The sequence below is a fragment of the Leiobunum rupestre genome, chromosome 11 (genome assembly GCF_980474605.1).
Source record: "Leiobunum rupestre chromosome 11, qqLeiRupe1.1.hap1, whole genome shotgun sequence".
NCBI lineage: Eukaryota > Metazoa > Arthropoda > Arachnida > Opiliones > Sclerosomatidae > Leiobunum > Leiobunum rupestre.
In genome coordinates, this window is record NC_143394.1 from 29,568,943 (window position 1) to 29,595,804 (window position 26,862).

General features: G+C 37.2%; 2 protein-coding genes across 7 annotated transcripts in view; one reads left to right on the plus strand and one right to left on the minus strand.

Annotated features, from left to right (window-relative positions):
* Window positions 1-12,714, minus strand: part of LOC149922185 (high affinity cAMP-specific and IBMX-insensitive 3',5'-cyclic phosphodiesterase 8B-like) — a 94,962-nt gene extending 82,248 nt beyond the window's left edge. Inside the window, exon 1 of one of the 2 annotated variants that reach the window (XM_090162096.1) lies at window positions 11,585-12,714. In XM_090162096.1, the coding sequence (XP_090018222.1) occupies window positions 11,585-11,833 (249 nt within the window). In that variant the 5' untranslated portion in view covers window positions 11,834-12,714. The remainder of the gene's footprint in view (window positions 1-11,584) is intronic. The other variant, XM_090162097.1, reaches the window with a different exon arrangement.
* An 814-nt stretch (window positions 12,715-13,528) lies between these two features.
* On the plus strand, window positions 13,529-25,679 carry Nf1 (neurofibromin 1). 5 transcript variants are annotated; one of them, XM_090163482.1, is made up of 43 exons: window positions 13,529-13,764; window positions 14,000-14,143; window positions 14,228-14,320; window positions 14,384-14,452; window positions 14,512-14,630; window positions 14,695-14,801; window positions 14,883-15,026; window positions 15,107-15,213; window positions 15,286-15,351; window positions 15,423-15,599; window positions 15,670-16,005; window positions 16,194-16,325; window positions 16,384-16,577; window positions 16,640-16,823; window positions 16,889-17,305; window positions 17,368-17,736; window positions 17,887-18,359; window positions 18,431-18,624; window positions 18,691-18,968; window positions 19,050-19,222; window positions 19,295-19,387; window positions 19,454-19,584; window positions 19,644-19,818; window positions 19,887-20,129; window positions 20,207-20,374; window positions 20,461-20,584; window positions 20,654-20,791; window positions 20,860-21,024; window positions 21,080-21,500; window positions 21,572-21,755; window positions 21,818-21,905; window positions 21,981-22,305; window positions 22,365-22,505; window positions 22,578-23,068; window positions 23,146-23,286; window positions 23,352-23,610; window positions 23,674-24,032; window positions 24,085-24,378; window positions 24,439-24,539; window positions 24,613-24,688; window positions 24,749-24,812; window positions 24,876-24,922; window positions 25,070-25,679. In XM_090163482.1, the coding sequence occupies exons 1-43, from the start codon at window positions 13,681-13,683 to the stop codon at window positions 25,388-25,390; spliced, it is 8,409 nt and encodes a 2,802-aa protein (XP_090019608.1). In that variant the 5' UTR covers window positions 13,529-13,680; the 3' UTR covers window positions 25,391-25,679. The 5 variants fall into 5 exon arrangements, with proteins under 5 accessions (XP_090019608.1, XP_090019604.1, XP_090019606.1 ...); XM_090163478.1 differs by having other exon boundaries at window positions 13,530-13,764; window positions 14,213-14,320; window positions 14,865-15,026; window positions 20,446-20,584; window positions 25,037-25,679; XM_090163480.1 differs by having other exon boundaries at window positions 13,530-13,764; window positions 14,213-14,320; window positions 20,446-20,584; window positions 25,037-25,679.
* Window positions 25,680-26,862: the final 1,183 nt, after the last annotated feature.

A 26,862-nucleotide genomic window follows, 5' to 3' on the forward strand; every position in this document is an offset into this window, starting at 1 on the left:
ACGAAGGATGCGCTTCTTAAGTACTTTCGAGCGTATTGAAAGGGTCGACAAGTTAAATCCTTCTGCTATTGCCTGATAAGAGAAGTTTATACAAAGCCAAGTTATTTGAACCTTCCAGTATTTGATAATTTGATATATGGTTTAGCTTCAAGAGGAAATCTTTGTAAACACTTTTCTATTTTTCATCGGATTTATGGTCGAAAAATTCTAATCTTTGGATGATAATGGAAAATTACCGCTACTAGATGGCCTTACCGACATTCAGAACCGTCCCTTGGGTAGGGTGAGAGGGGAGGGGACCCAGGGCGCCAAAATTTTAGGGGCGCAAAATCGATGATTTTCATTTAAATTTTGGCCCAGGGCGCCATTTCGACTAGGTACGGCTCTGCCGACATTTGAAGGGGGTGAGAGGACAAATCTTTTGTGGGTTGGGTCCAATATGGCCGCTAGTCGCGTGAAAATACGTATATCCTTTCCAATAAACATTCAGAGTGCCCTATACTGAATGTTTATTAGTTTAACTGATATCGGCAGATCTCCGACTAAAGCCAGAGTTCCTACACAGTACTGATGCGCCCCAAAAGGGCGAAACCGGTCTACTGTTGGAATCTCAGGCTAAAATTTTGACTTTTGATATATCCTTTCCTTTGTCCTTTAAATTTTCACCACCGACATTCCAAACCCGGCCTTTAAGCCGACTCGTACATTTCGTTCAAAATAATTTTAATTAAACGTCTTTTCGTACTCGTATTTAGCCCGACTGTGTAATTATTAATAATGATTAATTAGGCAATGAAAAACAAAATTTTCATTCATTTCGATCGGGATGTACGTAAAGGTTTTAGTTGATGGGGTTGCTATAATTAATATGAAGCCAAGGAATTTGGAACATTTAATCGTACGGCGTCCCTCAGACGGATCGAGAAACTCCGGGGACTTAATTAAAAATTGAATACGCGATTCCCACGACGAACAAATATACGTCTCTCTCTCTCTTAAGGCGAGCTTCAATTCTAAGGGTTAAACTAGCGAATACTCGGCGCTCGGAGGCGCTCAAGTCGTAATAATAATAAGATCTTCCTAAACTGTATGTACTCTTTGAAATAGTCAAGCCGGAAGGTGGCGCCAGATTTTGCGAAGAAGACGCGACGAAGGTGGGATTTGTGCTAGAGACTTTCCGTCCACCAGGAACTTCAAAAATAACACTTCTAATAAAATACTTCTAGTCTCGTAAAGCCCACCAAATTGATGTTCGGGTTTTCAGGTCATCCCCCTCGTTGAACTATCGAAAAGATTATTTTTCGGTCAAACCACGAATGTATTCGGGTGAACGGAGAATATTTGGGCAGCACCCTCTTTGTTTAATGATTTCCTCGTGTAATCTTTCACTGTTACTCCCCAAGTATCCGGATAAAATCTTCAGATAATCATCAATATTATCTGTTAAATACATAATAATAATAAGCTAGGCTAATACCCAAGGCAACACCCAATTCATCTAGCGACTTTTTAAGACCTTTTTTAAACAGGAGGCCGGGTTATACAGCGTATCAGAGGGATGAAAAGTTCTTCATGCCACGCGAGGCAATATAGCTCCCTACACTCGCTTTTAACGTTATAACAAGTTTTTATTGAAAGGGGAGATCCGAAGAACTCGCGGGAAACCTCTTTAACCAGTGCGGATATAACTTGAAAACTCTACGCGGAAGAAGTGGTTTCGAGGTTTCTTTCTGCAAGGCGAAAGTGCGAACCACTCCACCACCCCACTTTTTGGTTAAAGTTAACTTTACTTCGAAATAAATTGCGCACCATTTACGCTGGGTCTATTCCTGCATATGTCAAAATAATAGGGGTTTGTGTCGGCTTCACTCGGGGTCAAAATAATAGGGCATATAACTCGGTAAAGAGGTTTTCTAATAATCATGATTTAAAATTTAATTAGATTGTTAATCACGATTTAATATTGATACTATCAATTCTATAGAGACTTGATTTTGATCCGATTTAATAATACGAGGTCGTCGAACAGTCGTCCTAATAATCATGGGCATGTTCTGCCCTTCGGTAATTTGCGACGCCTTCAATCGCTGTCGAATTAAACTAGAAATCAATGTTACTTGAGACTAAAAGCAATGAACTACGGGGGTCTAGTACGACTTCACTCGATGTCATTAGTGCCCAATACGCGTCATTGCTTAAAGATGTCCATGCCAATTAACGTCCATAGATGGGATACTTCGTATCAGAAGTGTATAATACATTAAGTATCCAGCTAGGCCATTCAAAGGAAACATGAACCGTTGCGCAGGCTCGAGGTACTTTACAATGAGATCCAAGTTCCCGCCAAATCGCGGATGTATACACCGAAATTTATTCCAGGGATATTTACTTGTTTCCCGATTAAATAGTTTGATAATTAGTTTGAGAAATTAGTGGGAACCTCCATGTCTAAAGAATACACTGACAATAGTCCTTTCTATAAAGTAACATTGGCCTTCCGGTTGCTTCTGCGTCACGGGGGACGTATCGATGACGTTTTACTACGAAAGCCCAGGACATAAGAGTAAATTCGACGAGGCACCCTGTTTTTAAGAATAAACATAAAGCTGTCGGCCCCCTCCCTCCCACAAAAGCCGTTTTACATTTTCAATTATTTCTCGGGTTTTTGTAACCGTGCGCTCAAACAAAATAGTACGCTACTATTTTTATTTTAAAACCTTTTTATATTTTTTATCACGAAAAATATACCATAAGGGCATTTCGTCATCAAATTGTAAATACTTACGGGGTGCAAATAGATTGAATATTTGAATATTCCATGTCAGAAATTTACAATAATTATATCACTAACTATCATTAATTTAAACCACAAAAGTGAAGCGTATATACCTTAAAGCATGATGTACATGTTTAACACAAATAACATTAGTACGATAGGAATATAGATACTTCTGTCGTAAAAGATATATTTTATAAACTTCTGTTCGTATTAAATGGAGAATGTATGCAGCCGCCGCCGTCATAAACGCTCGTTACCAATGTTTAGCGCGCATTTGTATCGAATAGCAAAAACAGACTTATTTATTTAAACTTCAGTTTACGTTTTTCAACCTGGAGGGACGCTATAACGGGCGTAACCTGTAATAGGCGAAACTATAAAGTCGAGGGGGGGGGAGGCTGAAAAGATGGTAGTCACGTGACTTTGTGGAGAACGGCAACGCCATCTATCCTAAGAATTACGAACTATTATTTATTTTATTTTGCTTATAGCGGTTTAAATTTTGATCGATTCATCTAAATTATTTAATTATTATTATTAATTAGAACATTTTGTAATAGGAAAGTGGAAGTTAATTAGCTGTCTGCAGTATTTGGAAGGAATAATTGTTTCTTTACTGTCGCACGGCCAACTAGGAACACGAGTTAACGAATCGAAGTTGGCTGTGATATGGTAGTCACGTGATTTTTTCCCCATTTTAGCAAGTTGGTTAAGACCAAATTTACTTTATAGTTTCGCCTATTTAGATTTACGCCTTCCTTTCGAAGCTACTTTCGACGCAAGAAGATAGAGGCAAGTATGGATCTTAAATGTTTTATAGACTTTGGACAGTTTCTAAAATTAAACGATATATTTTTTATAGTTTCCTTTTAAGAAGGACAAATCTCGGCACGTTAGTTCGTAAATGTTGTACGTGTAAATGAAGACAAGACCGTCTAGGGAGATTATTGCAAAGTGGAACCGTCATTTTTTCCTCATTTATCGTGAATAAACTCTCTTTCAGTTGATAATTCGGGGAAACATAAACAAAGCGTAAATATTTCGAACTTTATAAGCCGAAATAATTTAATTTTCCGCCAAATAGCGTAGTCATATCACCAAAGTCAAATTATCGTTTCAAAGACTAACAACAGAAGTAAATGAACCGAAGTTATCGAAATAGCGCTCAGAATCGGAGGGCGTTTTCCTTAAGAAAATGATGAGAAAATCGAGTCAAATAAAAGCTAATTTCCATCCCCGTCTTTTGACGTGATAAATTGCAATTGGGAATTATTGGTATAGATATTTTTATGTATAAAAAATGCTTTCATAAAAACAAAAACGTTTTTTTTTCGGCCTAGGAGCGCGCAAAATTTCAAATTCGAGGTCAAAATGTAACTTCTTAAGGAAAACGCCTCCAACATGGGGAGTATTGGAGTCTAATAACTTCGGTTCATTTACTTTTGCTAACAATTAATGATTTTCAGTCCAAATTATAGTACCCAAAAACATTCGGCGGGAAATTCAAATTTGAATCCCAAACCCAGCGTAACCAACCTTAGGCGGTGTTCATTAACTCTAAAATAGCTCAGCACTGAGCTCAACGGTTTTATACTGAACATATTTTTTGACTTCCGGTTTTGACGTCACGGTGTCCGTCCGTTGAGCAACGAAGTCATCGGCTGTAAGAGCAGGGCCGCGTTCAGTGACGCTCAACGGATTGGAAATTGTTAATTAAACGTAGATCTCCGTTTGCAATAGTGACGCCACGTCTGTTGAACGCTTTCTTACGATTGTTGTAAATTTTATAAAATATCGTCTGTCGTGTCGTCTGCAACTAGCCTTCCCGCGTGCTGTGACGTCACGATTGCGTTTATCAACGAAATAAGCGGCTCTTCCAGCCGCTTATTTCGTTGACTATCCGTTTGCAAACGTGACGTCAATCCCGGAAGTGAAAAAAGTCGTACAGTAGTGAATGCGCATTCAACGGTCCAACCGTTTGCTGTTACTGAACGCGACCCAGGTTTTTACGTTTGTCAACGGTCACGTGACGTCGCAGCACGCAGTAAAGCTAGCTGCAGACGCCGCAACAGACGATATTTACAACAAACGCAAAAAGCGTTCAAGAAGATTCAACGTCACGTAAACAACGGTCTCAAACTCTCAAGGAAAATAATTTTTCAGATACTTCGTTGAGAGTTACCGAACGCAGCCATAGTCTGGTAGTCACGTGACCTTACGTCAAGTCTACTCGTGTGATGAGATTACGTCAAAGTGTCTGCATGTTTGCCCGAAATGCTAACAACTCATAAAAAGGCTCAGCCCTGAGCATCGGATGAAAAAAAGTTGTTGTACGTGGTTTTTCAATTTCCGGTTTGGACGGATCCATCGGCTCGTCGGATCCGATGCCCATCGAAGAAAGTGCATTCTTTTTCGAGCACGTGCGCAAAGTACATGGTGACATTTTTGGAGATGGAGTATATAAATGTTACATTGAAGGATGGTCTAATTAAGTCTTTTTCAATCTCGTCATCATTACCAAATTCATTAATATGAAATATTGCAATTTTTCTTTTTTGATTTTCAACAATCTGTAGGCTATAGCGTTACACGATGGGAATCGATAAAAAATTTCTATTAAAATGTCCTATAACAATCTCTGACGTCACGGTGCTCATTGCAGAAACATCGCTGAAATTGGAATCGCTTTTTCGAGAAAGCTAATTTTAGTTGTTGAACGCACCCAATTCCGAATGTAGTAATCACCCGGTGGCCAAATTTTTTCAAAAATCAACGGCGGAGTAGGGGTAAAAATTTCAGCCCCCTTTTAAAAATTTGGGGGGGGGGAAGAATTCCAAAATGTTTTTAAAAAAAAAGAAGTTACATAGAAAAACTCAAAAATAAATAAAAATTTATCGGCGGCGGCGGTTCGGCGTCAGAGAAAATATCGGCTCGGGATCGGCGTCACTAGCGGATATCATATATTAGCTACGCTAGCCAGCTATCTCCACATAGCTTCCGGGAATCATGGAAACAGAGGTAACAGTTGGGGTTAACATATCGCTAACCTCAATACATCCATGGTATCACTACCTCGAATTATAATCACATTAGTTAAGCTTATAATCTATATATATTGTCTAATCACGCGGTAGCTGACTGTTTAATAAACACAATTTTGCTCTTCGTTAAACGTCGAGCGACTAATATTACGCAAAGCCGGTTTATTTACATTCTTTGGCAAAGTAATGACGTCGTATTTTACTGACGTCACGCTATTTTATTTAAAATCGGAGATATAACCGCGGGTATTTGTAAAACAAAATGCTATTTTTAGTTGTTATTTCCTTTAGTAATATTTCAATAATGTTTGACAGATAGATTTGGCTTGAAATGTTGCACTCCTTTTTATATAAAAAAAAGTTTTTTTTTATATAGCCTAGTCAGACAGACTTACTACTAGTCTTGAAATAGATGACAAACAAAACTATAAATCTTGGCAAGCGGATATGTTTCTTCTATTATCTATACCGTATACGATTATCTCTATTCATAATTGTGTTTAAAATAAGGTATAGTCCGATCAGGGTTATTCAATTTTAGTAGGTTGAATTACGAAAGTTTTCTTTTGTCTTGTTTTTTTCTTCAAATTCCTTATTGGGCAGGAGCGGCATTTATGTAACCATTTTCTTTGAGTTTTTTAAGTACATTGAATAAAGATAGCCATAATTTCAAATAATTAAAATAAAAAGTTATAAAACTAAATAAATTTTAATAAATTATTTTCATAATTAACTGACCCAATCATTTTTTTCTTCTTTTTTACGGCTTCTATTTATTAGCAATATATCTGTTGATAAACCAGCATGTTTTCAATTACTGGTATTTCATCGTAATCTATTATTCTAAAAGTCGAATAACCATGGTCCGATTCTCCATCTTTTACATTTCGAAGAATATTAACCCTCAGACGAGTCAGACCACTTATAACCCCACACTTAAAATATTCGTACCCTTACAACAGCTGATAAATATTGGCAAGCCATATTTCCCCGTTAAAGCAAGGTTTGTTTGGTTAATGTAAGCTTTTAAGGTGAATTTTAACTAAATTTATTCAGAATAAATCGTAAAATATTGAATATTTTAACGAAATATTAATTTTTTGGAGCCTTTAAAGCCTTCGAAATTTATGGAATAGGTTGAAGTTTAGTTTGCAGCGAAGTAAATTCAAAATGTAAACATTTTGTCACTCAAGATCGTGTTTATTTTGATCGCTGGAAACGATGAAATTGGCAAACGATGGAGATTTTCTAGTTCATTCTTTTGAGATGTAACGCTTACTATTCCATAAGTTGTAACCGTATTTTGAAGATTGTAAACAGCCTCCATTTTCTAAAAATAACTACCCATTTTTCATCTCGAAATGGGTTATTTTTTGAAGGAGACCCATGCGGAGTGACTAAAAGGTTGCCACAGTATTGTATAAGCGAGAGAAACAACATTTACTCGAACCCTGCCGCGTTGCGCTTTCAGAAATATTGGTTTTATAAATTATATTAACATTGTAAGGGGAGACTCCCTGATGGTTCGCTTCCCAGTCGATCGCCGGAAGAAGTCCTTTACAAATATTTCACCTATTTTTCTCGATCAACTTTATGGATTTAATACGCATTGGTATATGGCACTGTATAAAGTTTCAAGTATTTTAATTTTCTTAGTGTATATATTACTTTTAAATATGGTATTACTGAAGAATGTATTTAATTGTACCTTATAGCGTTGCTCCAAATAAGTCGGTTTCCAGTTCGTTCGACGTCAAGTTTGCTTTACAGGGGTAAGCAAAAACTCGATTTTTTTTAGCTTCTTTCATTCGAGAGATGGCGCCAATAGTTGCTAAATTGTAGCGAAAACGTACTAGTGGTGCCATCTCAAGAACTTCTGAAATTAAAAACAAAATTATAACATCGCCCTGCCCCTGTGACTTACTACCCAGTTATACATCAATAAACCCACCTCATGCTCCAACAGTAAGGTCTAGAGTTGTTTTTAACTTTTTATCGAAATAAAATGTCTAATATCAGCTAGGCTAATACCCAAGGCACCACCTTAGGCCAAGTCATCAGGCGACTTTTGAAGCCCTTAATTCAGGTGGCCGGGTTACAATGCGTAGGAGGGTGGTGGCAAGCCCTGCATGCCACGAGAACGAGCCAACAGCTCCGTACACTAACTTTTACCGTTAACCTAGACAAGTTTTTATGGAAGGGAAAACCGAAGAACTCGGGGGAAAACCCCTTAAACCAATGGGGAGAGAACTTGCAAACTCAACGCAGAAGGAGTTGTTCCGAGTTTTCAACCAGTGCCACAAGCTGGGATCGAACCCGGCTCCTCTTGCTGCGAGGCGAAAGTGCTAACCACTCCGCCACCCCAAATCAGTAACCATACTACAAAACATTAATAGTGTTACATTGTTAATAAGTCTAAAGCTATTCTAGAGGTTTAGTTTTCCTTTTGGATTCGAAAAAATGAGGCGAAAATGCCGCTTTATTTATATTTGCTAACAATATATTAGACTAATCATGGAATGAAACCTTTTTATTATTTTTTTCGGAAAAATACGGAAAATTTTCCGGAAAAATGGCCTCGGTCATTTTCCGGGAAATTTTCCGACTTACAACACTAAACTCCTTCCCCCTAAACAAATCAAATAAACAAAATTCTAGATTAACTAACTATTGATAATATTTTATTTGATTGGCCGCGCCACGTACGCCAGACTTCAGAGGCTAGATCAGTCCTTTTTTTAGACGGGGGGTTGACAAGTGTAAACAAATAAAAACAACGATATTCGATTTGTGATAGAAAATATGTATAACTTAAAATCAAATTAAAATGAAAAGAAACATATTCGGATATGCTCTTGCAAACTTTTTTAATGAAAAATTAGAATAAAATGGTATGACAGTGCACTGAACCATCTTTTACAATGATTTTATCATATACACTATACTGTTATGATAGATTACTTTGTTAATATCGGCTGATATATCGTCTGATAATATCGGCCACGAATAGTCGATATATCGGCCCCCGTACCCATATCGGTGCATCCCTAATGATAGGTGATAATTAACAAAAAAAATTTAATATCAACGAAATTAAACATTTCAAATTAAGAAAATGTAGTAGTATCGTTAAATTTGAAATCACCCGTATATTAGTTATATTATTATATACTTCGCTTCTAAATTTATAATTTGTTTTTGAGAAAAATTATTTGGATTGGGAAATTTCAAAGTTACGTAATTCGAGTAAAAATTCCGTTTATCGTTGAAAAATGAAGCAGTGTTTTTTTTCTCGAAACGCTTAACATAAATTAACCCCGAATTGCGCGAAAGTAAAAGCGAGTTGGGCCTCTCGGTTCCCTTAATTCGCTGCGAACGAGTATCCGGTAAACTTGTTTCCAAGTGTTAATTACACCTTTGCCTCGCGGTATAAAAATTTACAGGGCCAAAAAGGAGTTTTGCCTTTCACAATTCCGTTCGGCAAAGATAGACTGCGGGTGCCTCCAAATGCTTGACCCAGTAACTGATGGTCCTGGCTCTTCGGCCCGCCCATTCTACCTCATTTCTTCCGCATTTCTCTATTCGTACTATCAGAAGCGTATAATATCTCTTATACGAAGTTACGAGAGAAGTATCCATCTAGGACCTTCGCGAGGTCGAGTAAGTTTTTAAAGGGGAACGGCCAAGCTTTTCCAAATATCGCCTTATTTCCGTATCAAAAGATTAACAAGACTTTCAATATACTAACACGTACCTTTTCTTGTCTTGAAAAAATGGCTTTTGGCCCAAAAAGTTAAAACGAAAAATAACGCCAGGTGTTTGGGTTTGAATTTTCGCCGCCATCTTAGGGGCTGCCGCCAGCGCCCCTAACCTCGTATGAACAATTTGCGAACTATCCTCACTTTTATAATCGCGCAATTTAGGCTTAGGTCTCTTATAACTGGAACGCGGCGCGCGTGCAAAACAAATTTTTTGCGTCTTCAGCAGCGCCCGCTTTTACTTTGTTTTTCTGTCTCACCGACTTCTCACCAGGTGTCGCGGCGGACGCGCGCTTTTCGATTTCCCGAAATTTCTTTATTTTATTAAAAATTAACCACTCAATATTTTTTGATGCGGTTTTCGCCATAAATTTTAGTTTTTAATGGGCTACAGGGCTATCTAACTGGTTAAAGCTTGACCGTTCCCCTTTAAGGGGCGCGGAAGCTACACCACATCCCGTATCAAATTAATTTTAGCGCTTGTATAAGTCCACCTACCGATGCGAAATGTAAAAATTTATCTGTGTAAAGATATTTACTTATTGATAAATCATATTTTTACAATGAGATGTAGTGTCCATAACAATGCGCAATTTAAAAATTACACTGCGTAGTAATATTTACAAATCCCGTATCAAATTTTAGCGCTTTTATAAGTCCACCTACCGATGTGAAATGTAAAAATTACACTGCGTGGTAATATTTACAAATTGATAAACTATATTTTCCAATAGAAATAGTATTCGAAAACCAATATGTGACGTATTACGACCCGAACTATTTTTCATCCCAAAACGCATTTCGAAAAACGAATAACATTAGTAGTATAGGCGGATGAATACTTCTATCTACTTGATACGCTATATACTTCTGGTATTATAGAGTGAGAGAGCGCGAATCGAGAAAAAGCGTATTTTTTCCTTCGAGATCGTACGGCGAAAGAGACTGTAAAACCTGTTGATTTGACGGCGGCCCTCCCGCATTTCCCGTTTTCATGGCTTACCAGATTACTACGTGTGTAAAATTTGCAAATGTTTTTGTACGACTGATCGGTTAATAGGTTTTTTTTTGTTCGATAAGGATAAACTATCACATTAGAGAGGTTAAGTCCGCGATATAAAACCACTAGAGAGAACGTGTTGGAGACGATTTAAAGCGATTTTTTTTCCAAAACCACCTCACAGTCTGAAAGTAAACCCGGTATCTCATTGGTTCCGGAAATTACGTCGTTCGACGCGACTTGCGCTCGACGTTTTCTAGAGCGGGTTCAATTATTATAATTCATTATTTTCATTCACTTAAACTACGTGACTGACATAAATTTTTAAACGAATTTTCGTAATTGATTTTCTTAAATCGGAGTCGTTTAAATAAATCGGATCAAATTTCCGAACGAAGTTAAATATTTTTTTTTTAAATGGGAGAAATTTCATCGAGTGCGTTTTAATATCAGAGGCTGTTTGGGGATTTGCAAACAGACTGATACGATGTTAAACTAACTTTCTGATAACAGCGTTATTATATACTTTTATTTCCATGGCAACGTGGTAAAGACCGGTCGAGCTACCGTTAGTATGTAGATATTTCAAGGTAATCGTTGACGTTTAAATATACAGCCAATTATATTTTTTTTATCTCAACTTGGTTTGATAGCCTAAGATAAAACTGTTGTCTATAGAAATCGATATGAGAATGGCGATGGATTAAAATATTCCCTTATTTTTACATTATCTGATTGCCCTTAATTTGGAGCGGTTATTTAATTTGTAATAAGGTAGTGGAATAACATTCATTTTATTGAAAACTTTCATACGGTTATTTATCTATTTTTAATTACCAATACTCGCTACTGTTCTATTAAATTAATTACCTTTAATTATTGGTATTTTTTCACGTTTCGTAATTTCACAACTTGGGTTTTTAGATTTTAGCCTATTTTACCAATCGTTTCAAACTTTAATCAACTCGCGTGTAATAGTGGCTGTAATTTTTCAAAAAAGACTTACATTTTCTAACGAGACATTCCAGGAGAGGTCGGAAGAAGGATGAACGGAGTTGGATTCGCTTCGAGGCAGAGCCTGCGTGATCAGCGAGGTTGGTTTCTTGATCGAATCTTCTTTCAAAGAGCCGCTGGTCACCCGGAACTGTCCAGGGATACCGTCCGCAGTCTGGTTACCCGTCATACCACTCTCGTTGCCCAAGTAATTACTGGACGACGGCTCACTGCTCGCGTGGCTACTCGGCGTACAACCCATGGCGCGAACCGGAGTGGTCTCGTCCGGGGATTTTCCAAGCCCCGAGTGTAAGATTCTCGCCGCGGTAGCTGTACTTCAAAGGGTTTTGTAACGTAAATAAGCGTCCATCGCGAGGACTTAAACGTCTCGCCTGATCGCGATCGTCGTTGAGATAGTGAAGAAATCGGCTTCTGAGGGTGCCATTTTCGCGTTACCTCGTCTACGGTACTCAGGTATAACAGCGACGTATCCCGACTACAAACTGACGGGGAAATGGTTCAGGCTGACTCGGAGACGCCTTATCTGAGAAATTTCGACGATTTCAACGAGTACTGTTCAAACGATAATGCTTCTTCCCCATCTTGCGATAAAAGATATACTCTGGTTTTGAACAAACGTAAACGGCCCTGGGAAGCGCCGAAGTATATAAATATAAGTATATATAGATATAAATATATATATATATATTCCTTTTGAAAGAAACGAGAGCGGGAATCTGGCACCGTTTCACGTATAACTCATATTATAGCGGGCTCGTTTAATCGAAGGCTGTATTTTATATTCTAGCAACGAGACACTTTTTCGCCGCTCTCAGTTACGCTTCGCGCCCGTGTGTGTCCTTCTCGGCGTCTCTTTTAAAAGAGTCGGAGATATTATGAAGCAAAAAATGAAATTGGAACAACTCCAAGCTTAAACAGTCGCTTGGCTTTCTTACGCGGTTTAGTCGCCGTCATTTTTACTCGGTGGGCGCGGGAAAAACTTTATTTGGGGACGCTTATCGCTTTGGATAAATTTTCCCGCTATTTCGTACAAATCTTGTTGGTTGGTGACCTTTTTCCTCCCTTTCGCTTTGATTTCCTCCTGGACCCGAAGAGAGCGACTTCCTCTCTCTTCGCTGGCTTGGGCAGAGAGAGAAAATCACTAGTTGACAAGGCAGAAAACGACCTTTTTTCCCCGCCATCCTTTTCCCCGCTTTTCCTATCCGACCGGAAGGGCGCCGACTCGTTCCGCCACCTGGCGGAATGGATCAGAGCTGCTCTTTCTCTCTCGGAGCGCGCTCTTCGCTCCATCCCCGGAATGGCAGTATGTCATATTCGCACTTAGACATTTGGCCATAATGACAATGAGGATGGTGATCATCCTTTCAATATTTGAATTCTAGGAATCGTCATAACAATATCGACTGATATTAAGAAGAAATATTGTTTTGAATCGCGGATTATTTTGTGGTTTAAGAAGTTTTATTTTAATTATTTCAACCTCAACTCTTACGAATTCTTAAAATAAATTGTTACGAATTTGAGAACGAAGGCATCTTTGCTGAGTGCTGAAACGTATAATTCGATTTTACCATTAGTTTTTCATAATTACTTATGCACTTTAAAATAATTTTTGGTGTAAAACTATTTACTTCAGTTTCTATATCTCTAGCACTTGGAAAGTTATAATTGAAGTACAAAAGTCCACTTTGAATACAAAAAAATAAGAGCTCTCAGAGAAAAATATATGCGGGTTTTTTAAGCGATGTGGCCTTTAATATTCGATTAGAAGGGCGTAAGTGTTAGTTATTTAGTAAAATACAGATTCTACAATAAAATTATGCAGTTCTTTGGACAGACTGATTGTGATATTTCGTTCTTTACAATGCGTGCATGCGCTATTGCCATCTATGTGACTAAAACGAACTGTACATTTTTCTATGAAGGAACCTCCTGTCCGCCTTCGAAGTATCTTATTGCGTTTGTGTTTCCTCCTGTCCTCCATCGCGATTTTCGCGAGTTATTTTTGGAAGAATGGCGTCGGTGTGAAATATCTGATTTTTTTATATATTTTGTAATGAATTTCCACGAATTAAAACCATTATTTTGATGATTTTGGAAAGCGGCTCATCAATGGCAACTACAAAACCTGTAGAATGGGTAACGTCGTTAATAACAAGGTTCGAAGAACAGGTAAATAAAAGTTGGGGGGCCTTAGCACTTCCTTTACTTTTTTTCCCTGAAAATTCTGACAGATAGGCCTAGCTATGGTCAATAAATTCATCAAATAAAATATGATTCGAATCTGCAACACAATATTCGATTTGAAACTTCGGTGTTCTATAGTTGAGCAAAATACAGAGACTAGAATGGTTAATGTACCATGGATATATTCACATAATATGTTATATTTAATCAATGACTTTAGTTACCTTGCCGAAGTGGGCCGCAAACCACTCACTCTAGGATAAACGTTGAGCAGAACAAAGAATGTCTGATAAACATAAGCAAGTACAAATTTTCCCTTGTGATCTCCAGTTTAACCAGAATTCTTCACTGCGTAAATGAAATGGTACTATCTGCCTTATTATCTACATGTTTAAGTCAGTTTATTGATAAATATCATTGACAACTTATATAGAAATTGTTACCACAGAGAAATCATGGCCAAATTCAACCAGAATTTGAAAGGAATTTTTGTGAATCTCAATTGATTGTTTTAGACACATTGGAAAAGTGTCTAAATGGGGTTAGTTAATTTTTTGGGTAGAGAATTTACAGTTTAAAAATTAAATTGCGTTAATTCTTATAGCAACCCAAAGAAACAACTAGATATGATGAAGCTATGAATGTCAAAGCTTTATTACGAGCGTTATGCCAAGTATTTAAATATTAGAACTAATCTAGTAGAACTAAGTATTAATATTTGTTGGTTGTTAGTTCATTGAGCTGCCAAATGAAAATCCTATGGTGGCGCAATTAAAAACGTTGGCATCAAAGGTGTTGTTTGCCCTGAGTTTAAATAATTTCAATGCCGTCTTCAGCAGAATATCAGCTAGGTATATAAAAATGTAAAATTAACTATTTAATATAGTAAATAACAATGTACAAGTACTTTTAAAGGTTGCAAGAGCTTTCTAGTACCAGTGAAGAGAATCCAGATTTTATTGATATTGAGCTTATACAGCATATTAGTGTGGATGTCGGGAGATTGATTAAACTCTTGAATGGTATTTACAAATGTCATTGGTGTTATAAAAATTCTGTTATATCTACTAATATTGTAACTATAGTTGCAAATTTTTTCATAGAAATTAATTCCAAATTTCGAAGTTTGAGGAAAACGTCTTATTTGGTGCTTATGAACAGTCTGGAGAAAGCCATCTGGAATTGGATGGATACATATCCGCATGAATTTACGGAACTTCAGAAAAAACCGAATGAAGAGCTTGCTGGTTGATTTTTCATCTTCACCTTATTCTTTACTGAAATTAAACTTAGCTAATTAAATATTTCTCTATAAATAAATGTGTAGAGTGCTGCGATCGACTATTTGAATTGCTGGACAATTTTGCAGAAAACAATAACAAAAGAAAAGCGTCAACTTGGCCCCTACAAATATTGCTTCTGGTTCTGTGTCCTGTAAGTTTATGTCTTTTTATTTTATAAGTGATTATAGTGATTTTGAATGCAAAACAATTTTTAATGTTACAGAAAATCTTGGAGGAAATTGTAAATGCTGATACTGGAGCTCCTTGTTCCCCTCGTCATTTTAGAAAGGTGAAGTTTCGATTTCTTAATTTAAAAGTGAAAGAAACATCCTGACTTAAATTTTCATTTGCAAAATACAGAGACAATTTGTTGACAGCGTGAAAAAGGCACTGGTTTCACACGGAACCAGTAGGCAGTTAACAGACGCAGCTTCTGTTACGGGTGTAAAATTATGTAAAGCTTCCACATACATCAACATTCTTGATAGCAACAATGTTGTTTTTGTTCTAGTCCAATTAGTGATGAATGATCTCAAGGTACTTTTCTGGGTTTATAGTTTTATGTTGAAAGAAGGTTAATTTGCCTTTTTTTCCCCCAAAAATTTAGGGTTTATTATTTAACCCGAACAAACCATTTTCGCGAATCCAATCGAGTAACGCTCAAGATGTGGACCTTATGAATGATTGTTTTGTTTCCTTCTTTCGCATAACTCCTCATAATAATGAAGCTCTCAAAGTGTGCTTGAATCCAAACTCTCCATCCATTTACCATTTTGTTCTTGTCAATTCCCTCTATCGCATAATAACTCAGCCACGTTTGGCTTGGTGGCCCCAAATTGACATTGTCTATAACAAAGCTCCTGAGTTGAGGCTGATGTTCACGGATACGCTCAATAAAACAACGCAAGGGCTCATGAATCATCCTCCCATGAAAGTTATACAAGTAATATTGGATAATTTTGATTATTAGTGTTTTTTTGCTACTTTTTGTGTGATTGCTCGTGTTAAGAGTTTTTTTTTATTTTATTTGCCTCTTAATGGATTAGTTATGTCAGGTTTGTGCATTGGGGGTTTTAAAATTCTGTAGTTCAGTTGTTGGTGACTTTGGCGCTTAATGATAAATTTTTGCAGAGCTTAACGTTGAAAGAGAAAGTCAGTACTTTGAAATTCAAAGAAAAGTCATCAGAAGATTCTCTCTGTTTCAAGAATTTACTGCTTTGGATGGTTCGACTCATTCACGCAGACCCAATGCTTTTGCTCAATGTAATTATATACTGGTAGTGTCCTTTTCGAGAAAGTCATTAACATTTTAATATTTTAGAATCAAGGCAAAGCTGGTCATGAAATTCAGAGCAGTACCCAAGAGCTGATAAATGGTCTGGTGTCACTGGTTCATCAACCATCCATGCCTGACGTGGCTCAAGAAGCCATGGAGGCCCTTTTGGTGCTTCACCAACCGGACAACATTGAAATGTGGAATCCAGAATCACCTATAAATACTTTTTGGGATGTTAGGTAAGGTGTAAGGAGTTTCCAACTGCTTGGTTGAATTATGAACTATGATCGCCCCATTGTAGCTCCCAAGTGCTATTTTCAATCTCTCAGAAGCTTATTCAACACCAAATTGCAAATTATACGGAGATTATGAGATGGCTCAGGGAAATTTTAAAATGTAGAAACACATTTTTATTGAGAAATAAGGAATATGCCAACAATGGAAGTCACGTTGCTATTTCTAAACAAGCTCATATTAAATTGGAGGTATACAGTTAAAGGTTTTTCTTTATTTTTAGTCCATATGCATTAATTGTTTTACTATTACCAAGGTTGTCTTTTTTATGTATCTCTGGAGTGTTGATATTGATGCAGTTTTAGTTGCTATGTCGTGTTTTGCCCTTTTGTGCGAAGAGGCGGATATCCGATGTGGTCAAGATGATTTATCCGTCACCTATTTATTACCGAATTACCATGTTTATCAAGAATTGGCCGCTGCTAGCACTGTCCTTACTACCGGTCGCGCTGCTTTACAAAAGAGGATTATGGCTTTACTACGTAAAATTGAACATTGCACACAGGGCTGTTCTCAAGCGTGGGAAGATACATTTCTAAACTGGGAATTAGTCACCAAATTATTGGTTAGCTATCCAAAAACTAAGCTGGAAGATGGACAAATCAGTGAAGGTTTTCACAGAACCATTGGAAAAAGAAGGGCTTCGCATCAAAACTCCGAACATGAGCTAGAAGTAGATATTTTGTAATTTTTATCAGTCTCACAATACTTATGTTATTTTTTTTATTACATAAGGATCAACTTAATGAATGGGCCAATAACACGGGTTTCTTGGTCGCACTTGGTGGAGTTTGTCTGCAAAGAAAATCGCCAACTAGGCCGAGATCGTCAATGTACATGTACAACGTTCCTTGTACTAACTTTGGATTAGATGCCAGAAAAGGGAGCATGCTTTGCGCCACTCCTGACATGCAGTACTGTCCAGTTACGCAGTTTGTTGGCCAGTTACTGCGTCTATTAGTTTGCAGCAATGAGAAATTTGGGACTCATGTTCAGAAACACGTCAAGGAATTGGTAGCTCACGAAATGAGTCCAACCTTGTATCACATATTGTTCGATCAAATTAAGGTTATTGTGGAAAAGTTCTTCGATGGGCAAGGCCAGGTAACTATGGTTTTTGGCTGATTTATTCCCTTACTCTTGTGTAGCACCACACTCTTTTAACTAAAACATTCCAAGAGTGTCATTGAACTGAAAATAATTTATTAGAGTACACTTTAATACATTTTGCTTATGAAATTTACTCAAATTCAGGTGATTGTGGTTGAGGTTAACACTCAATTTATTGAACACATAATATTCATCATGAAAAGTGTTCTGGAGAATAAGGTTGATCATATGTCAGAACATTTTGGAATTACTAGTATTGAAGGAATGATGCTGGCTATTGTGCGATACGTGCGGCACCTGGACACTACTGTTCACGCTATCCAAATCAAGACTAAATTATGCCAACTTGTGGAAGCTATGATGGCCCGTAGAGATGACCTAGCATTTAGACAAGAAATGAAATTCAGGAATAAAATGACTGAGTATCTAACTGATTGGGTGATGGGAAATAGCCATCAAATAGCCCCCCCTGGCTCAGGAGACATAACATCGCTAACTAGGGACTTAGATCAGTCATGCATGCAGGCTGTAGCCGCTCTTTTGAGGGGTTTGCCGCTTCAACCAGAAGAAAGTGACCGGGGAGATTTAATGGAGGCCAAATCGCAAATGTTTCTGAAGTATATTTTTCTAAATCCATTGTATTTAAATGCCAAATGATTTTATTTTACATATTTATTTTAATTTTTAGGTATTTTTCATTATTCATGAATTTACTGAATGAATGTAGTGAAACCCCAGAGGACAAGGAAGCTGCTCGCCATCGAATACATTCAACCAAACTTAGTGAACTTAGAACGTGTACCATTCAGGCTATGTCTAATCTGCTCAGCGCTAATATAGATAGCGGGCTGCTGCATTCAATTGGATTAGGCTATCATAAAGGTTAGCAGGCACTTGCTGAGGCTCATTTCTTAAGCGAAATTTTATTATTGAATGTTTTTCTTACAGATTTGCAAACAAGAGCAGCATTCATGGAGGTTTTAACTAGAATTCTTCAACAAGGCACCGAGTTTGACATGTTGGCAGAGACTGTCTTGGTAGATCGATACGAACAGTTGGTTCAGCTAGTTACGATGATTGGTGATAAAGGGGAGTTACCCATTGCAATGGCACTTGCCAATGTAGTCATGACCCCGCAGATGGATGAATTAGCCAAAGTTCTAGTCTCTCTATTTGATGCTAAACATCTCCTCTCGCCATTGTTGTGGAATATGTTCTACAAAGAGGTTTGTTTCGTTGTTTTTATTTATCTTATTCTTAATAAACTGATTTTGTAAAAACATGAGACAACACACTGGTATTTTCAGGTTGAAGTTTCAGATTGTATGCAAACACTGTTTAGGGGAAATAGTTTGGGCAGTAAAATTATGGCATTTTGTTTCAAAATGTATGGAATGACTTACATCCGTAACCTCCTAGAACCTCACATAAGACCATTGCTGGACCAGCCAAATTTCAGTTACGAAGTTGATCCTGCGAGGTATACTAATGAACTTTTTGATGTTTAAATATTAGATATTTATTGACAATGATTATTTGTAACATTCTAAAGGCTGGATGAAGGAGAAGATGTTGAAGAAGACCGTAAAAATTTGCTCTCGCTTACCCAAAGGGTTTTCCATTCAATTATAAACTCTACAGACAAGTAAATTATTATTTCTTTCAAGATTTCTGTATACTTGACCCATTATAATGTTTATTATTATTTCAGATTTCCATCCCAATTGAGAAGTATGTGTCATTGTCTCTACCAAGTCCTGAATAAAAGGTTTCCTAATTGTCCCCATAATATAAGTGCTGTTGGTACTGTCATATTTCTACGTTTCATCAACCCCTCAATTGGTACGTAAAGAATGAGTGTATTTGCCACTTGACTAAGATAATTTTAATTTTACTAATAGTATCACCATACGAAATGGGAATAGTCGATAGGCAACCCCCAGTAAAAATAAAAAGGGGCTTGATGCTGGTTTCCAAGATACTCCAAAACATTGCGAACCATGTTGAATTTAGTAAAGAACAACACATGCTCTCTTTTAACGATTTTCTTAGAGCTCACTTTGATTCTGGTAGAAAGTAAGTATCGAAATTGGCTTGAGCTGTTTAAAAGTAATTTTTTTATTTTCATGTTTTTTTTTTGTCAGGTGGGTTATGCAAATTGCCTCAGACTGCGAAAATACGGATCATCAGTCTAGTCACAATATGTCTTTCATTAGTGATGCAAATGTTAATGCTCTGCATCGTTTATTATGGAATCATCAAGAAAAAATAGGAGATTATCTTTCAAGTTCGAGGGACCATAAAGCCGTTGGAAGACGTCCTTTTGACAAAATGGCAACTCTTTTGGCCTATTTGGGACCACCCGAGCACAAGCCAGTTGATTCTCAGTGAATATCCCTTTCTTAAAGCTGGTTTGCTAAAGGATATACAACTGGTTTGTCAATTTACGCGTCTTTACTTCTAGGTGGAGCAGTATTGACATGACAAGTACCAAATTTGAGGAAATCATGTCCAAGCATAACATGCATGAAAAGGATGAATTTAAATCCATCAAATCTTTGAATATTTTTTACCAAGCTGGGACATCCAAAGCGGGACACCCCGTCTTCTATTACGTTGCTAGGAGATGGAAGTAAGGCTGTCGATTTTGATTTGTCATACAAGACTGTTGTTAAGTAAGCAAACCTTTTCATCTATATTAAGTTTTGTTTGCGACAGAATTGGTGAGACGAATGGAGACCTCCTCATCTACCATGTCATTCTTACTCTGAAACCCTTTTGCCACAAACCTTTTGAACTGGTTGTGGATTTCACTCACACCTGCGCTGAAAACAGATTTAGGGTGCGTATTATATGATACCTTTTTTTTGTCTTTGGTTGAATTCATTTAATTATTATTTTTTATTATAAGACCGAATATCTTCAGAAGTGGTTTGTGGTACTACCGGAGATTGCTTATGAGAAGATTCAAGCTGCTTACATCTACAATTGCAATTCATGGGTTAGGGAATACACCAAATATCATGACAGAGTTTTGGCTCCATTGAAAGTAACAACCATTTTATAAAGTTTTAAGTTTGAAATGAAATTAATGAACATTTCTTTTTAATCTTCCAGGGAAATAGGAAACTAATCTTCATTGATACTCCACAAAGATTATCAGATTATATTGATATTGAGCAACAAAGGCTACCAGGTGCCACTCTGAGCCTTGATGAAGATCTCAAAGTGTTTAATAATGCTCTTAAACTGTCCCATAAAGATACCAAAGTTGCTATAAAAGTGAGTGATTACAGAAATCTGTATTGCGTAATTTAACATTTTCTTTATGTCAAAGGTTGGACCATCGGCTATTCAAGTAACATCAGCGGAAAAAACCAAAGTTCTAAGTCATTCTGTCTTGCTAAATGATGTTTATTATGCCTCTGAAATAGAGGAGGTTTGTCTGGTTGACGACAATCAATTCACTTTAACAATTGCGAATGAGAGTGGTCCCTTATCTTTTATTCACAACGACTGTGATAGTATCGTTCAAGCCATTATCCACATAAGAACACGCTGGGAGCTCTCTCAACCTGATTCCGTTACAGTTCATACTAAGATTAGACCCAAAGACGTTCCAGGGACCCTGTTGAACATGGCCCTCCTTAATTTGGGTAGCTCGGACCCCAATCTTCGAACTGCAGCTTACAATCTACTTTGTGCTCTAACTGGCACTTTTGATTTGAAAATTCAGGGACAACTTTTAGAAACAGCTGGTTAGATATATATTCACTTTCATTTCAATTAGCGATTATACAAATTGTTCTAAATTAATCATTTTTAAAAGGTCTGTGCATTCCATCAAATAATACTATTTTCATCAAACAAATCAGTGAAAAATTAGCTCAAAATGCTTCTCATTTAACGTTGGAATTTTTAGAAGAGTGTATACAGGGTTTTCGTGCTTCCAGCATTGAGCTAAAGCATTTGTGTTTAGAATACATGACACCCTGGTTACCTAATTTAACCAAGTTAGTTTATTTTTTCAATGGATTATACCTGAAATATAATTTAATCCAATTATTACTTTTAGATTTTGTAAACATACAGATGACAATAAAAGACAAAGGGTTGCTACGATACTTGACAAATTAATTACCCTTACGATAGAAGAAGTGGAGGTATTTAAATTTTATTTTCTTTAAAAAGTGAATTTTTCCCTGTTTACAAAAAAAAAATACTTTTCAATTGTTTAGATGTATCCCTCAATTCAAGCCAAAATATGGGGGAACATTGGTCAAGTCTCCGATCTATTGGACATGGTTTTGGATAGCTTTATTAAACGAAGTGTTACTGGAGGCTTGGGCTCAACTCAGGCTGAAATTATGGCAGATACAGCTGTAGCATTAGCTTCTTCTAATGTCAAATTGGTAGCCATGAAGGTTATAAGCAGACTCTGCAGGGTAATGGAAAAAACGTGCACGTCTCCAACACCAACCTTAGAACAACATCTGATGTGGGATGACATAGCTATCTTAGCCAGATATTTGCTTATGTTATCCTTTAACAACTGTTTGGATGGTAAAAAAATTCTATTCTTTCATATTTTTCATATTGTTTGGTAATTTTTTTTTATTTAGTGGCAAGCCATCTTCCATATTTGTTCCACATTGTAACTCTCTTGGTTCACACGGGGCCAGTTTCATTGAGGGCGTCCATTCATGGACTTGTGATAAATATAATTCACTCACTCTGTACTTGCACTAAACCTTCTTTTAGTGGTAAATATCTTCATCAAAAATATTATCAGTGAAATTTCACTTATACTTAATAACTTAATACGTTATATGTAGGTGAAACTCAGAGAGTTTTAAGGCTTAGTTTGGATGAATTCTCCTTGCCAAAGTTTTATCTCTTGTTTGGAATCAGTAAAGTAAAATCAGCGGCAGTAACAGCTTTCCGATCAGCTTACCGCCACAGTGATAGACATTTGGACCGTTCCTTTACCTGCTCAAGCTCAGACCAAGATCGCATGCCTCTAGCCTCTCTTGAAATAATTACTGATGCTCTGCTTGAGATAATGGAAGCTTGCATGAAAAACATTCAAAATTGTGACTGGTTACAACAGTGGACAGATTTATCGAGAAGTTTTGCATTCCGATACAATCCAGCCTTACAACCCAGAGCCCTCATTGTTTTTGGTTGTATCAGTAAAAACATAACTGATCAGGAAGTGAAACAGCTACTTCGAATTCTAGTGAAAGCCCTAGAATCATTTCAAGATTTACAGCTAATTGATGCAATAATTATGGGTCTAACTAGACTTCACCCTCTCCTACGTCCAGTAAGGAAACCTCAACCATAATCGTATATGTGACCAAAGCATGTTCTATTGATTGAATGTATTTCTTCCACTAAAAGGAATCTCCTATTCATCGAGCTTTATTTTGGGTGGCCATATCAGCTCTCCAATTAGATGAAATGAGTCTTTATGCATCGGGATTGGCCCTTTTGGAGCAAAATCTTCATACTTTAGAGTCTTTGTTAACATTTGAAAATCAAGTATGTATTCTTACTAAAGTTTATCACTAAGGTTTTTATTTTATTTTTCTCTATACCTCTTGCAGAGCTTAGAACAAATTATGATGTCCACTAGAGAGCCTTTAGAATGGCACTTCAAACAGCTGGATCATTCAGTTGGACTGAGCTTCAAATCAAATTTTCATTTCGCTTTGGTTGGCCATCTGCTGAAAGGATTCCGACACCCAACTGCAACTACTGTTTCAAGAACAGCTCGAATATTGAATATGCTACTGGGAATAGTTGCAAAGCCTGAAAAAAGAGATAAATTCGAAGTTACACCTGATAATATAGCTTATCTGGCAGGTAATTCTCCATTGAATTGTTAGTGCTCTACAAGAATTTGATTCCCATACCCTGAACTTTTAGCATTGGTGTCGGTATCCGAAGAAGTGCGAAGTCGTTGCCACTTGAAACATCGTGTCGCCCGTGTTATATCTGGTTCCCCATCAGCTAATGGATTTTCCAATTTAAGTTCTCAAATTTCCGTTGTCTCTCCATGCACTCAAACTCCTCCGGGTCAAACACCCCTTCCTTCTCCGTCTTCCTCGGCCTCGGCTTCGGCTCAGACCTCTCCTCATGGACACCCATCCCAACTTCATCCTCAAAGTATGGCTGTTGTTCTGTATAATTCCTCACCCACCAATCGTCGTCAGAAATCATGGGATCTATTAGATCAAAATGCAATAGCTCAGGCTAGGCAGTGTAAACAGACTCAGGTGCAACAGGTACTTATTTTTTTTAATTAAAACGAATCTTCTTATACTCTACATGTATCAGTGGTTGCAGGTTCAAGGCAAAGATCCAAAGTCGTGGAAAAGCTTAGACATAGATGCCCAAAATATCAGACCCCTATTCAAAACACAACGTAGCAGTTCAATGCCTACACCCAAAATTCAAAAAAGTGTAGATGCTGCTGGTGGTTATGGAAAAGATGATGACTATCCTGAAGATATTGAACCCAGACATGCAGAAAGAAGTTCTCGCGTCTCAGTTTCCAATGAAGAGAATGTTCTGCTAGACCCTGATGTTTTAACTGATTTTCCTACCCAAGCTCTAGTGCTAACTGTGCTGGTATGTGTTGAAATATTAATTTCTTTTGTTCACTATGTACTAATTATTCATACTTCATAGGCCACTTTAGTTAGAAACACTACTGATGAGAATGAAATGAGAATTTTGTATGAATATTTGTCAGAAGCTTCGGTAGTTTTTCCTAGGGTCTTTCCTGTAATGTAAGTCAATCAAACTGAGATTTGATGTTTTATTTTAAAATATCCTAATAATTTCAATATTTTTGTACAATAGTCATAGTTTGTTGGACGCCAAAATCAATAATGTTCTGTCCTTATGCCATGACCAAATTATACTTAGCGCTGTACAGGTAAATATTCCTTAATTTATCTAATTTAAAGCATTTTTTTTGTAAATTTGTACTTTTTAGGGTATAATTCATAATATGATTGCGTGTGAGGATAGCAAAGAACAACAGCTACATTGTTTGCAAAGTAAGTTCTCTCAACGGGACTCTTATTGTTTGGAAAATTTTTAACTTCACTGTGCCTTTTTAGCATTCGGATTTGGTGGATTATGGAGGTTTGCGGGACCATTTTCAAAGGTATGTGTTTATATCAAATGATTTTAGTTTGTTTTTATATATATTATTTCCGTACGAATGTTTTTTGATTTTTGTTTTACAAACTTGTTTTGTGACTCATTTACTCAAATGAAGTTCTTACAAATGGAAAATGACATTTTATTAAAGTGTCAAACAAATTTGGACAATGCCGAGTTATTTGTCAATTGTCTTGAGGCAATGGTTGAGACTTGTTTGCCAGCCGATGAAGGGGAACTTCATGAATTGACACAATACCCAAGCACGCTCAGCGTTAGCTCTACAATGAATTTGTCTTCTTCAATGTCAAGCCTGACTTTGGGCTCGCCAACTGAAAAGGAAGTTTGTGCTGATTATAATAGTGCTGCCTCTGATAGTTCAATTCGAATACGTCACGGCTCAACAAGCCAGTTGACAAAACAGCGTAGTTTCAAATATAAAGGTTCCAAGAATGGCAAAAATGGTCTTTAGCTCTTTTTCCATTTAAATGTATGTTACATACATTGTTTTTAGATGTGTACATATATTGTATATGTTATGTATATTCGTATAAGCCTGTTGTATGGTACCATATTTTCATTAGTATGAACGAAATACTCCAGTGAAGAAAAAAATTACTTTTATCTATGAATATAAAAATGTTTTAAGATATTTTGAAAGTTAGTTTTTGCCACATTTATTAAGTCAATATACCCGAGGTGTTTAAATTGTTGAAACTCTAAAGACATTCTATAAATTTGAAGAATAAAGAGCTATGTTTTTAAATATAATTGCGTTTCCATCTTTGAGTTCCCATTCCGTTAAATGTTTATAAAACAAGTCGGCGCAGGCCGTAATATTAGTTCCACATCGGCGTATTCGGGTGGGCAAACCCATACAACCTTAGTAGACACAGGTAGGCAAACTAATACAAAAGCTGCTGAGGCCATGTGATTTCCAATCGTTTGATATAAAAATTGCCATTCTAAGTTAAAGGGTGGATGCCGCCCACCCTCAGGATACGCGGGTGGGCATACCAATATAAAAGCTGTTGAGGCCATGTGATTTCCTATCGTTAGATAGACCATGGACTAATTAATTAGTCCATGGTGCGATGATTTCATCGCAATTTTTCGGGCATATTACAATTTTCGTGGCGTACCAAGGATCGAACCGAGCCTCGGCCATTTGGAAAACCCTTGGCCTTGGTCCGAAGGTCGTCTAAATATAGCCGAGGAACCGAGGATTTTTTCGCTCTTATTTAAAACATGAATAACTGAAATTTTGGCCCATTTTCTACCGTAAAAATTTATATCTAAGGAGAATGAATATGTGGAGACCATAGATATAGAAAATAAGTAGAGGCCGTAGAGGCCCAATGAAATCTGAGGCATGGGGTGCACCATAGACAATAATGTTTATTGTCTATGGGTGCACGTGACTGATACTGCGTTCAGTCAATAGGAGCGGACATCTCCATAGAAGAGGAGGGGTTCAAAAATCAAGTGGCTCTGCCGAACGGCGGAGACACGAACTGAGTCTAAGCGGACGAATTTTCGTGAAAATGGTTTTTTCTCCCTAATGCTTTTCCTACGGGAATTTGTTTTCCTAACTGTGTTGCAACAAAGATAATCTAGACTACGTTGCAACTTGGACTAATTAACACAGGGACGTTTCGGCTTCCCTAAAACGTAAACCACACTTAGGGTCATCTCTCTACTGGCGAAAAAAATGCGTTACTTACTCTGCGCAAGCGCGAAGGTGTCATACGGAGCGACCCTGTTAGGTAGCGTCCTCTGTTGGCATTCGCCTGTCAATTTTTAAGCGGTCGGCCTAATAAGAAATAATATCTTTAATAGCTACGAGGTGGCGTAGCTTACGTTCAAGATTTGAAGTTTTTAGCATGGCCACTCCGTATGACACTTTCGCACTTGCGCAGTAACTGTTAAGCATATTTTTCCCGA